The sequence below is a fragment of the Borostomias antarcticus genome, assembly GCF_949987555.1.
Source record: "Borostomias antarcticus genome assembly, chromosome: 1".
Lineage (NCBI taxonomy): Eukaryota > Metazoa > Chordata > Actinopteri > Stomiiformes > Stomiidae > Borostomias > Borostomias antarcticus.
The window spans coordinates 46375108-46390382 of record NC_140234.1 but is presented as its reverse complement, the minus strand read 5'-3'; the positions used below and the strand labels follow the sequence as shown (position 1 = coordinate 46390382).

The following is a 15275-nucleotide window of genomic DNA, read 5'->3' as shown; positions in this document are numbered from 1 at the left end:
GGCTTACCAGAACTCTCCCGTCTAATGAACAGTTCTTGAATGGCTGATCCATATCGCGGGGTACGTCATTGTTACAATAATATAGCCCGAAAACGTGTGTCACAAAAGTGAATTCATAGTCCTGGCCCAACGCATGCCAAACACAAGTCACAACGAACCACAACCACAAGCCCAATGGTCATTTTGGTGAAAGCCGCTTTTACACACACATGCCAACAATCGCTTGTTGATGGCCAGTAGCCTACAGCCAATATTGAGGCATCCTCAGAGACGATCATAAAATATGTCAGCATCCAAATCATCTACAGTTCCCATCTTTAAACAGCAGATTAGGTCTGTTTATTACACTCGAATGGTGCAATGTTGCACCTCTTCCATGAAAGTAAAGTGTACGGTGCAAAGGCAATCATTTAAACACAGATCCCAACCTCACTGGTACCCACCCACTTTTAGCCTTTTCCAATGGATAGGGGCTACTGGCTTCCCACTGCTCGTGGTTGGAAGAAGTGTCTGGCTGTCAAGTTCCAGCGTCAAGCCAGATGTTTTGTGGTTCACTGTATAAACCAACTTGCATCTGTTTATTGGCCTTCGAAAACGTTTGTTACCACTGTATTCATTATGGCCTTGGCAGGTCCCTGGGATCCCTTTCCGTAAGCTACAGGTATGTGTGATCAGGAAACGACAATGCAAATGATTTGATTTGCACTGGATGACTTATCGGTCTTCAAATATAATTTAGGCTATTGTTTGTTTGATTGGTCGCTAGTGTGTTGCAATGGTCACATTGGTCATCACTGTTACATAAACTGCATTCATACTCGTGAATGTTGATTAAGAAAAAGGAACAGCCATTAAACAGTTAAACAAGGTGTCTCCCTTAATTACACATGGGCTGAGCTGGCCTCAGGCAGGAGAAGCCTTGACCCCTAGCAGGATCCAGATGTGGTGGTCTCGAGGGGGCCTCTCCCCCTACAGACCCCCAAGTCGAGAGCAGACAGGCCGGCCCGTCTGTCAGTCGCTGCGGCGGAGGCTCCGTTTGGCCGCTCTGAAGCCGCTCCCCCAGGCAGGGCCCTATTGGTCTGGTCACGTTCAGAGCTGGCTCCGTGTCTAGCATCTGCGCTGAAATTGTGCCTGAATTGATGAGGGCAATTTCGAAAGGTAGGAAAGGAAAAATATATGGGGGGTGGGGACGTAAGGATTTTATCCAGTGCGTCAGCGACGGAGAGGCAAAGCATAGGCCTAATAATAGACTACCATAGGATCAATAATGACAGCATGAAGAATAATATCAACAATATCGATAAGGATAAAACAGGCTCATAATGACACAAATAGCCTAATGATACTAGCCTAGTAGCAATAACTGTTTTTGACATATTTCTTGAGCCTATTCTTTTTAAGCCTATAATCTTTAGGCTATATGAATGCACACTTATGAAAATGCAATTATTCCAGGGAACACAATTAGGCTTAGCCTAATAATTATATGAATAAACACAAATTCAGCTCTTTACAAAGCAAACTAGACTAACATGCAATTCATGATTGGCAAGTGACAATCAGTGTCCTCTTCACAAGGATGCTAATGAATTCAATATTCTATTCCTGTATTTGATAGCAGACACACACGTGCAGAACAGACTTTAAGCATTACGTGGCTGGGGCGCTGCACGCTTGGATTTTATAAATGGTGTTACAGGAAAACTTCACAGAGGCTTTGGAAGCTATAACAAAGGCTGGACTGCAACAATCGTTGCCACAGGTAGCTCAAGTCCGTATGCCATTTTGTTTGATTTAGAGCTCCATCAACAGCACTTTCGAGGAAAACATATGTCTGCTTTGAAAGTGAACCCCTATTTAATCTCTGTTTCACAGTGAAAAGAATAGGATGAGTAGTAGTATGGACTGATTTATAGAGGAAACAGGATTCGAACAAGGTCTGATTCAGGTCTTTGAAAATGGCTCAAATGAAATAATGTAGCCTACAGTAGAATCACTTAGCCTACAGTCAAATCTCATTTAGTAAGAAAAACATAAAACATCAAGTAAACTCATCTCTATGTGTTGAAATAATCCATTGATTAAATGAAATTCTTGAAAGCAAGCCCATTCATCAGTGTTTGGCATAATGTAGAGTTAAATAAAAATACTCTAATGGACAGCATAGGCCAAGCATAATAAAGTTGCAACCATCCTGTAAATATGTCCGTGTAAAAACATTAGCAGTGGTGCGAACACTGAATTGTTTTCCCTGCTTATCTCTTTGGGACAAGTATCCTGCTTTTCGGCGCAGTGATGAAGGCAGGGCTTGCAGTGACACACACAAAGCTTCCTTCTCAAAAGCGGTGACTTCACTTCCCAAATTTAGAGGGGAAAAAAATCCATCCGGTAAACTGTCTCTTTCTCTCCGCGACATATCGGGAGCTGGAATTAATTCAGGACCGTGTCATGTTTGGAATATTGTTTGGCTCCGCTGAAATTTGCGCAAAATGGACGGAACTATTAAGGTAAGGGTGGAGGACGGGGTTTACGAATTTGAGAGAGATTTGTCGGAGTTGCGCCTCCTTTTAGCATGGGTCGCTATGTCTGTGAGCAGCAGCCATACGATATACAGAAATGAGTGGCTTTTTCTTTTAGTGGTAGGGGTTCGTTTGAGTGGTAACCAGATTTCCTTATCCTTTCCTCTTTCTCGTGAAGTTTCCTTTTCCTTTTCGACAAAACTGCAAGACAAAGCGGTGGTTGGATCTAGATACTTAAGAAAAAGCGATGGTTGGATCTAGAGACGCGTATAGACACAGTTTTGGAACGAGCGCACATTACGCACGTCTGACATCAAAATAAGTGCTTATTTTGTTCAGAAACTGTATTTTGTGTACCAAACAAACAGAGCAAGTATAGGCCTATATTAATTCTATGAACTCCGTGTGGATGTGGGCGATTGGGCAATAAGCAGACAGCCTACCATGAAGGCGAATTCGTGCATTCATAAAGACTGATGTGTCAATGCTGCGCAACAGCAGTGGCACGGCGCCCTGATGCTTTATGGTTCAAAACGAGGATGTTACGGTGATTCGGGCCGGAGGTATGCTCTTGGTTGGCTTTGTTTCATTTGTAAGCATAATCATCATACGTTTCCCCATACTGCACACAACGCGAATATGCTCGAGACATTTTTTAAGATCCTAAATGTCACAATGGGATTAAAGAGTCTAAAGTTAGTTAGTTAAAGCCAGTTAACACAGTTCAGGTAGACAATCGTTCACAGTGTCAAACTCCATTTACACGTGTTTCATTTGACTTCGTAATGAAGAAAAGGCGAATGCTATTAGAGCTGTACGGCTGGTCCCGTTATTTAAATTCCAGATTGTACAGATGTGTAAAGGTTGCCTCTTGGTATGTCTACGTTTTGAGATATATGTTGTCAATGCTCAGACCTCTGTCTTATATTTGGTTTACATTAGCCTATTTCAAGCAATATAGAGGGGCATTGGAAAGTATGGAAAGTTATTGTTTCTGCACAAAATTCCAGCGTGTTTTCTTTGGATGGTGAATGAGGTGGGGATGTGTGGTCAGAGTGGTGGCTGGGCGTGGTGTGAGTTTTGGAACAGTGTAATCGTAAACTTCACAAAAAATGCTAGTCACTGAATTCAATTCTTACTTTATTATTTTAATTGCAACACACGAATGAAAATGTTGTATGCGTAGGCCCATGGAAATAAGGTATCCAAGTGGACTAAATTAAATCTACTAAGCAGTTGAAGATCATTAGCCTATAATTATGTTAAATGGCATTGTAATGGGCGACTTTAGATTTCTGTGCGTATAAATGATTGACTGGTAACTGCATTCAGACTTACTCATCCAAAGAGGGTGTTATCGAGCCATGAGAGTTTCCTGTCCTACACAATCTGTTTTCCTGGCAGGTTTCCTTTTCCTCCTTAAACAAAGGACAGGAATACCCCCAGAATCGAGAGATGGGTGTGCGAGTGCCAAATAGACACGTGCAGTCTGGGCGCAAACTTATCCAAAACCTTGCGTCGTGACGCACTTGGAGCATGAGCACTTGGCTATGGGGACATGGATATTCCAGGTGTAACCAATCTACTGCGGCGTCGGCACGTGTTGCACTACTAAGAGAAGGTGTTGGTAGTGGTAGTGGTGATGGTGGTGGTATAGGTTATATGGAATTATCATAATTCTGAATAATAAAATAATTTTGTATTAAACAGTTTCAACTTATCCAAGCCTTTTCTGACTGACTCCCGGTGCTTGGTTTAGACTGTTTTTAAGTTGTTCCTTCTCTTATGTTAAAGCTTTGACATAATTGATGTTAATATGGAACATCCTTTGGTAAAAGGTGTTCAGTCCAAGAGAATCAATCAACATCTCTGTCCCACCCTACCACTCGCAGTCTGTGGGCTCCTCGCTGATACTGAAAAGAAAACATACTTGGAATTGTCACAGTCTGTAGTCAGAGACTCTGCTCGCTAGTGCCTACAACTTTCCTATTTTTAAAACCTTCTGTAATCTTGATAGGCACATGGCACTTGCCAATCATGAATTAGGCCTACATGGTACAAGCTGATATGTCAGTGTACATGTAACGTGCAACAGCCACAATAGCAGAGTCTGCCCTTATCAGGCCGCACTGAGACATTCCCTCACCGCTCCACACTTATCATCCACCAACCTGGCTGGGGTGGTCTACTCAGATAGGGCACACAGCCTGCCAGTGTCCAGCCTATGTTGGTCTGGATGCTTAAATCACCGGTCATGTCTGTCCAGGCCTGGAGCATAATCAGAGGTTGTCTCGGTATCATCCAGCCACCCACCTACCCCTCAAACTACTGTTCTCGTTGGTGTTTCTAGCTTTTGCAGGTCACACATAGGACAGAGTATTGAATCAACCTGCTTTTCACATAGATCCGATACATGGAAATATTTGAAAGTATATATATTTGAGATGGTTTGTATTGATAGTACATCAGAGTTTGCACTGATGGGAGTATTCCACAGGTTTTGTTGAACTTGGTAAAGTAACAGCCCAAGTATTTGACAGTATTGCAAATTGTATTTGACTCAGGTCTGGTTTTGGAAACTCAGTTGTGTCTGTTGCGTAGAGTTGGTGGTGTGCATGTTTATGTATCGTTGCACAGCTGACTTGTACAGTACGTGAGTGTATTCATATTCTTCTGGTTAGCCTTGATGGAGAACATCACTATCCCAAGATATGATTTCTCCTCAGTACACAGACAGCAAGTCAGACTGCCACATGCATCACTGCAATTCCAGTGGGCTAATGTGGCTCAACTTCTTCACATCTGTTCATTCTTTTAATGTAGTCACTATGTTGTATTTGTGCTATTTCATGATTGGGTACATCTAACATACGACCAATATATACCACAAAATACACCACATATAGAAAATACATCTTAATTATGCCTTTGCAAACTGAGTAAGTTCTACAAGTCGCAATCGTTTTACAACCAAATGTGAAAAGAAATGACAATGGCTGCGTTTCCCGAAACCTTCTTAGCGCTAAGAAGCTCTTTGAGTCTTCATAAGGCTGCTGTTTGCTTGTTTCAGGAGCCTTAAGAAGACTCAAAGAGTTTCTTAGCGCTAAGAAGGTTTCGGGAAACGCGGCCAATGACATTTTATAGCATCCCTTATATATTACAGTTACTTATATATTGTTAATAAATCATGTATGCATGTCTTATAAATGATTTATAAAGGCTTTGAGCCTTTACAAGATATACCCTATTCGACTTGTGACCTCAAATGTTCTAGGTACAACATTCAATGGCAATTAAGTGCATGGTATATTTACCAGCCTAGCTACTGTATCTTAAATGTCAATGGGAGATACCTTTAAACTTGAAGGATTAGCATGGTTTACCCATCAGGTTATATCAGACACAATGTGCTTCTGATCCCTGAAATAACCATATGATATGTGTTCCTATTTGACACTGGGTTGTTTGATTGTCACCAATATCTTTGACACAGCTGAGGCAAAGCAAACCTCATTAGCTCTCAAGTGTGTTACTGTATTATTCCAAGGCTACAACTGAGAGCACCTGACATTTGTATTGGGAACTGAATGTCAGTGTCGGGCTAACTGCTACATTGTGTTCCCATGAGCCAATATGATCTTTTTAAACCGATCTTTGACAGTGATTCTTCTGAGAGGACTATGGTCCATGCATTTGTTACCAGACAAGAGATGAAGCACGTGAACACAAAACCAGTCTCCAGTCTAGCCCCAGTTGCTGCGTTTGTTTTCTTTAATAAACTTACATTGCTCCAGCTGAGCCACAGCAGAGGGGTCAATGTAGAACTGACCCCTCTGCTTCTGTTGAGTCTTCAGCTGTGTGCTCCCTCTCTGTCTCTGTGGACAGGGGGTGCTGAGACTAGAGCTTGCGTGTAGCACTCAGTACACGGTATTGTAGGCATGTTTGAAGTTGTATTAACATCAACAGGAAGCCGTCTTTACAACACAGGCCCGATCACTGTGTACACAAACCACTTAGGATAGCAGATTGCGATATGACACATAACTGCGTATAATTACAGTAAACAGAATGGGGGCTGAGGGCAAGAGATGGGACTTGTGAGATTACTGGGTTGTGTGGTGGTTGGCTGCAGACAGTTTTTTGGGGGATCTAACCTGTCCCTCCTCCCGACCCGCAGGAGGCGCTGTCAGTGGTGAGTGAAGACCAGTCCCTCTTCGAGCCTCCGTACGCTGCTCCTGCCCCCCTCCCCAAGACAGACATGACTGCATCAGGCACACAAGACTACGGCCAGCCCCACAAAATCAACCCCTTACCCCCCCAGCAAGAGTGGATAAACCAGCCGGTCCGAGTCAACGTTAAGAGAGAGTATGAACATATGAATGGATCCAGGTATGGTACTGCCCACCACCCTGGGCTCCAGAGCACATTGATTTGACATGGGGCCAGTGTCTAACACACAGATTAAGTTAAATGTAGTAGTCATAGACTAAGATGAATTTCACTGTAGGGAATCTGTCCAGGAAACCAGACCCTGATTTCTTGAGACCGTAAAGGGCTCTTTTTGGACAGAAAGTGAGAAACGCAAAGAATAATCGGTCTGGGCTGAATCTGAACAGGCACTCTTTGCATTATACTTTTGCTCACTTGATTGATACCTTAAGCAGCTATTACTGTATGATTACACTACAATCCATTCATATACAGTAAAGTACTAGTCATACAACTGCTAACTTTACCAGGGACTACGTTTCTCATTTTGGTTAATCGGTCTTTCATGGGGTCCAAATATTTGAATCTACATGGACCTGCTACATAGAACTCTGTGTAATACTCTCAGTAAAAAAGACCAGCCTGAGACAGACGCTGATGTTGTCTTTCTGTGGCGCTGGTTCCCCTCTGTAGCCGGGAGTCTCCGGTGGACTGCAGCGTGGGGAAATGTAATAAGCTGGTGGGCGGGAACGACACATCTCAAATGAACTACGGAAGCTACATGGACGAGAAGAACGCCCCACCCCCCAACATGACTACCAATGAGAGGAGGGTCATCGTTCCTGCAGGTAACGACTGGTCTCGGTATCAGGCTCCTGGCGCGTTCTCAACCAAAACCCAGGATATAGCTTTCTACTTACACTAAATAACATGTCTCTTGTGCATATGCCTAGATTTTTATGCTTCTGTAATGGGGGTTTTTGTAAAGCAACTTGGATCAGGTGCGAAGGTGTAACTTATTCTAGGTTGAGAGAGAGAGAGAGAGAGAGAGAGGGCGTCATGTATTGATTTTCTATGTAGTTGTCCTCCATTTGCACATGGAGGCACTATAAACAAGCTCTCTATCGTCATACATTTGCTGATGTTGTATCAATGTTTTTATGACCACCCACCCCCAGATCTACTGAACCGGGTCACAGTTGAAGGCCCTTTGATGCTTTTGTTAATATTACTTTAGAGAACTGAGGGGAGCATAACTAAACACATACAGGCAGGGGCCTGTTCAATAAAAGGACATTTTTCTAATTGACACGCATTAGAGATGTGTGATCACAATATCTCTCTCTGACTCTCTCTCCATCTTTCTCTCTCTCTCTGTCTCTCCATATCGCTCTCTATCTCTGACTCTCTCTCTTGCTCTCTCTCTCGCTCTATCTCTGTTAGTCTTGGAAGAGAGCATTGGTGCTTTAGAACTCTTTTGAGTTGCCATGAAAGGTCCTTGAGATTTTGACTTTGCAGATCTGCACTCCAGCTATCCAGCTAACAGTTGTGCCCAGAAGACCATGATTCATTGGTTATCTTAAAATGGTGACACATATTTGTGGTCATAGGACCAGGGTATGAGAACTCTTGCAGTTGACCATACAGCCAATGTGACGATGACGTCTATTCTTGATCTCTGCCCCCTCAGACCCGTCGCTGTGGTCTCAGGACCACGTCCGTCAGTGGCTGGAGTGGGCCATCAAGGAGTACGGCCTGCTGGAGATCGACACGGCCATGTTCCAGAACATGGACGGCAAGGAGCTGTGCAAGATGAACAAGGACGACTTCCACCGGCTCACCACCATGTACAACGCCGAAGTCCTGCTCTCACATCTCAATTACCTCAGGGAAAGTAAGTAGAGGCTATTCTATTCATCAACAATTCTTTGAATACATCCAATGACTTTTATCTTAGATAAAAGGACAACAAGGACTTGAACCTGGAATGTAAAAAGAAAACATACTGGTAGTTCTCTCTCCATCTATCTATACAGTCTATGATGCTTTGATCTTTGAAATTGTGTCATAGAGACCTAAGTGTAGACTTTTCAATGTAAGTTTCTAAGTCTGCCCATGTGTTTGGATGAGCAAATACCAAACCGAGCGGAATAGCGTGACTCACCCTGTTTTGTCAGTGCAGTCATCATACAGCAGCTGCCCCAACAGTGATACAGCTTCCACAGAAACTGGGAACTGTGTTTCTCCAAAATGGCCGACCGGTCTTTCGGCACAACCATTAAGGAGTTTGGGGGGACTTTTTACCCCTTGGATAACCATCTCCAACCCCCTCCTCCACTTAGGAGAGCCTTATTCAGTAAGATGAAGCCCAGGTGCATTGCCTCAGGAGGCATCCCGAGCCCTGTGTGTTCAGTCCAGCGAGGGAAGTTTATCTGTAATTTACTGTGGAAGGCAACTCAGCTGGTCCTTCTCCTAAGGCTGTCTGTACACTACATTCTCGCATGTTTTGGCAGTGAGGCACGGCTGTAAAAAATGTTTTTTAAAAACCGAGCTCTCTCCCAGCATTGATATGCAAATGGCATCTATAAGCAAGATGTCAGAGATGGACAGCATCTGGTATGGCCAGTCAGCTGGACTGCAAAAGGTTTTGCTCAGTTTCCACTCCAGAGTTCTTGGTGGATGTTGAACTAGTTGTATAGATAGTTAGATAGCCCAAACCCAGTATGTGAAGCCATTATGCCAGAGGTTAGATCAGATGAATCACTCAATCCTTTTGGTCACAGGAGAAGGCACTCTATTGCTCATAGTCAGTTAGTGAGTCCATGACCTCACAACTGAAGCATAGTTTTTAATATATTTTATGTGTGTTTCCCATCTACCAGGCAGGCACGATATACAGTAGATATCTCAAGATGCTAACAGTATGTGCTTTTGCACGGCAACCGAGCCGGTGAACGTCATGACACTGAGCTGGGAGGAGGCCCTGGTGGCTCAGCTGCATTTAATGGTACTCCTAAAAATGTCCATGGGCTCAGCCCGTGATTTGTAATGGGAACTTTATTCCACGGGTGTCAACAGTTTTTCTCGGTAGCGTGGCGTCTGGGCGCAGAGCGCGGGATAGCTGTCGTGAGTATAACGGCCCCATTGTGAGTGTGTGTGTGTGCGTGTGTGTGCATGCGTATGTGTGTGTGTGTGTGTGTGTGTGTGTGCGAAGTGCATCGGGAGGTTGTGCGTCTGTCAGCCGACCGCGAAGCCCAGGCTCTCTCTCCGCAGGCATCGCAGCAGTTTTCATAAGGGACGGTTTGCCGCAGGACTTAGGCCCGGCTTAGGCCCCGCCATACCACTGCTCCCCCCACCACTTGTCCTCCTGATTTAACCATTGTGTGTTTTGGAAACAGAATAGATGTTTCGAGAATCCTCTGCTGCCCCAATCGAAATTGCTTTGGACTCATTCCTGAGTCCGAGAGACAAAGAGAGACAAACGTCTCTCTCCATCCCGTCCCTGGGCTGACCAACGGCAAGCGGCTAGGCCCTTTTTGAGAAATTTGCACGGCATACAGCCCGGCCAGAGAGGGGTGGGGAGCCAGGAGGCGGTGTGTGTAAGTAAGTAAAGGCACATCAGAGGGAGGAGGAGGGGGACTCTCCAGGGTTTATCCTGACCCCACAGGGGGCTCCAGACTTTTTTGGGGAACCTGAAGCCGATCTCTTTCACCCCGCAGCACAAACAAACACAATCACAGACAAGGAGTAGCCCGGTCCAGAATGGAGACCTCTGGCTTCACTCACGAGAGCTGGACCGTGGCCGAGCAGCGAGCTCCCTGCTCAGAGCAACAGGGAGTGAGGGAGAGAGAGTCAGTCCCTGGAAGTATTTAGTGATTACAGACTGTGTGATGTATCCCACCGACCCCCACCCCCTCTCCCCCAACCACTCCCACTACTCCCCTCTCCTCCTCCTCCTCCTCCTCCTCCTCCCCCCACAACATTACGGCCCACGAGGAACTGCAATCATTTCATATACACATCTGTGTGCATCATGTGTGTGTGTGTGTGTGTGTGTGTTTTGGACTCTGTGTTTATTGAAACACTGATTAACATTGTTCAGTGTCATTAAGCACTTTTCAACTTGAAACAGGGCAGGGACACTTCCCCAGCCTTCGGCAGTACCATAACAACACACGCCGCCTTCATCACGTGCACACGCAGACACAAACACACACACACACACTAACACACACACACACACACACACACACACACACACACACACACACACACACACACACACACACACACACACACACACCACTAGGCATCCTATGCATATCAGGATCCCAGTCTACCCACTGGCATTATTTTGGTTTCGCTGTTTGGTCACTTATCCAGATTTTTATAAGCGATGGCCGCCCGTGCCCCAATGTGCTTTCAATTTGGGGGCGCAATTTGAGAATTTGTACAAATTAGTCTGTCAGGGAGGGACTGCGGACTATTTGCTTTATCGCACCCGTCTAGGTCGGTTTGATACCACATGTGCTGGAACCGGAGCAGAGCAAAAAAAAAACTCAGACAACCGAGTCTGTATGCTCTGTCACAGAAGGCTGTTCCAAGGAGGGAGGGATGGATGGAGTGAGAGAAAGAGAGAGAGAGAGAGAGAGAGAGAGAGAGATGGATGGATTGAGGGTGAGCGTGAAGGAAAGCGAGATGAGAGATGAGACAGAGGAAATACAGGAGAGAAAGGGAGAACGTATTTTATGGAAGTGCGTGGAAATGGCCTGAAGTGGTCGTGATTGAGTGCCATTGGAGAATAGCGATGCTTTTCTTCCCCCAGCTGTCCCTGTTCTATGTGTCTGGATGGATTTACAGTAGAGTGAGGGAGCAGGGAGGGAGGGAGAGAGAGAGAGAGAGAGAGAGAGAGAGAGAGAGAGAGAGAGAGAGAGGGAGGGAGAGAGAGTGATAAGTCTGGGCTCCCACACTGCACTGCTGCTCCTGCTGCTGTGTGCTAACTCCAGACTGGGGGACATTCTCAAGCCCTCAATAGTTTATGCAGACCATAAACATCTGGGCTTGAGGGCTGCGGAGGAAGAAAGGAGGTCTGGAGTTCTCACTCACTCTCTCTCTCTCTCTCTCTCTCTCTCTCTCTTAGTCACTCTCTCTTAGTCACTCTCTCTCAGTCTCTCTCGCTCGGTTTTTATGAAGCTCTCCCAGCATTAGTCCTTTCTATTGGCAGATTAGCACTGGAACAGAGGGGCTCAACAGCCTGGCTCTCCGCCTCTGCTGTTAGCTACCATTACAAAGCATTCTGGGTCAGCTGAACGGGGAACTGGGTTAGCAGAGTGTCTGGCTCTGAATCCGGAGTCTCCCGGTCCTTCTTCAGGGGGCCAGTCGGGGCAGTTAACGTAACCGTACACTGTGGCTCCTACCCCTCGGTTTGTTTGACTGGGGGGGGGGGGTACAGAAAGGGTGCAGCTAGCGGGCTAACATGTTTCAGAGGGGGGCGGCACGGCTCGACAAAATCAACACCAGAGCGACAGGGCTACGACGTCACGCCATTTCTGAGAGAAGTTCTGTCAATATTATGGTGCGCAGATGAAGAAGATGGTTGCCGGGGGTCTTTTTCAGAGACCATCCGTCATTGAAGAGAAAAGGAAAGAAAAACAACGATATTATGCAATAGAACAGACCCCAAGCAGATGTGGATATGTGGGCTTGGGAGGAGGAGGAGGATGAGGGGGATGAGGGGGAGGACTGGAAGAAAGGGGGCAAGGGGAGGCTGAATGCTGGCTAGTCCTACCCATGATGACGGGGGGGGGCATCCAAATAAATACAAGCCACAATTCCCTCACTCAAGTGTCACAGTGGTGTTTCCAAGCTCTCTCTCTCTCTACCTCTCTCTCTCTGTCTCTCCCTCCCTCCTTCCCTCCCTCCCTCAGTGCTGTGGGCTCGGTTGTGGTTTCCACAGCCACCGTGCCTGTTAGGCTGTCTGAGACTGCCACATGTGGAACAAGGTATGGTGGAAAGGGTTAACTTAACCAACCCCCCATCTCTCTCTCTCTCTCTCTCTCCATCCCTCCATCTCTCCATCTCTCCATCTCTCCATCTCTCCTCCTGTCTCTTACTTTCTCTCCGTCAGTCAATCTCTCTCTCTGTTTCTTGCCCCCTCTCTTTCTCTCTCTCTCCATCTCTCTCTCCTCCTCTCTCTTACTTTCTCTCTCTGTCAGTCAATGTCTCTCTCTCCAGCTCTCTGTTTCTCCCCCTCTCTTACTCTTTCTCTATGTCTTTGCCCCCCCCCCCCCTCTTTTACTTTCTCTGTCAGTCACACTGTCTCCATCTCTCTGTCCCTCCACCCTCTCTCTCTCTCTCTCTCTCTCTCTCTCTTACTGGGGATGGTTTGGTGGCGCGCCGTACCCCCTTGGCGCTTACACAACCCTGCGTGTGGAATTATTTTTGTACGGCAAGCTGCGTTTGATTGCTGAGCAGGGACCCAGCCTCACACAATGCCTCTCCTGTTCAGCCTCCCCCAGGTTCCAAACTGGGACCAGAGCCTTGGGGGTGCTGTAGGGTGGGGGTGTGGGGCGTTAGAAATATGTGTGTGTAGAGCCCCCCCCCCACCTCAAAAAAAAAAAAAAAACACACCCCGGCTCTATCACGGACCCCTAATTCCACCCTCCAAAAACGATCCAAAGCATTCCTTCATTGTCAAAGAAAATCGCACCAAGCCTCCATAATATATATAGGCCTTAATTTATCTTCTCATCTCTCTCCTCCATTCAGAAAAGAATCAGCTTATTTCCTAGCCAGCTACTCCCACTAGTAGTCTTTGTGTTAAATCTTACACTCCCCACGCAGTTGTAGCACTTGTGTTTTCTCAGTGCATTTTTGGGTCTGTTTTTCCACTCACTGATTTATGCCTCGGGGCAGCTAAAATTAAGAGAGCGTTTTGGTGCCGCCCAGGGTGCATGTGTAAGCGGAGGAATGCAGTCTCGGGTTCTGCTCCATAAGGTGAAATAAATAGCCAGCCATGTGCAAAGTCTTACCTCCTTTATAATTCGGTACATCTCACCATGTAGACTGCTCCGCGTTCTAAATTTAGAGGAGTATTTGTTGCTGTAGCATGTATTTGTGGCTAGATCTAGTCTTAGTGTTACAAAAAATGGAAATGGCTTGATGTATTTTCACCCTGGACATTCTGTTGGGACATTGTGTAGCTTAAACTGGAAAACGAGAGTTGAGACCGTTTGTTGTTAATCTTTTTACTGCCACCTGTTGGCCAACGCTACTACACTGTGAGCTGTTTGAATCCCTGGTCGTCTGCTGTTAGCAGCATACAGTACCATTTAAACTGAATGAATGAACATACGTAATGATTGTATGATATCAGTGCTAGTGCTGCTAGTGTACCCATAGCACACAACAGTATAATATTCATAATGCACAATTGTTAAGATAAACACTATTTTCTGTCAGGTTGTTCTGTGTATTTGGAATGAAACATATAAATGCACATCTCTGACAGGCTGTCTGTCTGGCCTGTTGTTGCAGGTAGCTCATCATTATCCTACAATGCTCCATCTCACACGGACCAGTCGCCACGCCTGGCTGCCAAAGAAGGTAAGAGCAGCGCCGTCCACCATCATATAAACCCTAAAGGCTACTTCTCCAAGATCCACTTTCCCAGACATTGAATCTTTGTCGCCATGTTTTTTATATATGTTTTATTTTAATTCTAGGACTAGGCTTTTTCTGCATCCAGGAAACTGGGTGAAGATGTCTCTATTGCAGTCTTTCAGTCGATGATTTGCATGCTTGTGTGTAATTGGTACTTCTTAAATTACCTGAGAGTAATGGCCTGGGTGATGTGGTAAGCGCCCACTCTTAGGACTTACACTTGGGTTGATGCGAGAGCCAGGTGAGCACATAGAGGAGAGAGAGAGAGGGAAGAAGAAAGAGAGAGAGAGAGCGCTCGTGGGAGAAAGAGAAGGCGCTTTGACAGAAGACAGAACATTCTCATTAGGCGGGATCGTTGAGGCAAAACAATGAAGTGACACGCTCCAGCTCCTCGCGCCGGAACCAGAGTGACACAAGCACGCTCAAAGGCAGCGCCAGCTCCCTCTCCTCTGTCACAAGCAACGCGTGCTGGCATAGACCCAGGCCGCGGCATTGGCAGGTGCACCTTTTGTGTTGTGGAAACAACAACAGCGCTAACCCCAGTCGATGCTATTCAAGGCCTGTACCTGCATAAAAGAAAGCACGGGGCTACCTCCAAATGGAGGGGAATTAGCAACATAAAAGCCCCATGGTGATGAACCTTTCAGGGAGGATAAAAGATGATGATGGGGGGTTGAGGATGTGTGAACATGGTTTGGGGAGGGTTTGCTGATGTCTGAACAAGGTGGTTTTGTAAAGGAAGACAGGTGGTAGGCCAGCAGTGTGACCAGAGAGAGAGATTGAGAGTTGGAGAGGGTGAGGGGCTTTTTGTTTTCATAGATTGGATTGAGTTTATTGAACAGAGCAGCACGCGTTCTGGAAAACAGGCTTTGTAGAGGAAATGCA

At 45.9% G+C, this 15275-nt stretch overlaps 1 protein-coding gene across 1 annotated transcript in view; it reads left to right on the top strand.

Moving 5' to 3' along the window:
- Positions 1 to 2422: 2422 nt before the first annotated feature.
- Positions 2423 to 15275, top strand: part of fli1 (Fli-1 proto-oncogene, ETS transcription factor) — a gene marked incomplete at its 3' end in the record, with an annotated part of 22768 nt that continues 9915 nt past the window's right edge. Inside the window, exons 1-5 of the mRNA XM_084439570.1 lie at positions 2423 to 2507; positions 6697 to 6908; positions 7422 to 7576; positions 8419 to 8622; positions 14265 to 14333. Of these exons, the coding sequence (XP_084295696.1) occupies positions 2490 to 2507; positions 6697 to 6908; positions 7422 to 7576; positions 8419 to 8622; positions 14265 to 14333 (658 nt within the window). The 5' untranslated portion in view covers positions 2423 to 2489. The remainder of the gene's footprint in view (positions 2508 to 6696; positions 6909 to 7421; positions 7577 to 8418; positions 8623 to 14264; positions 14334 to 15275) is intronic.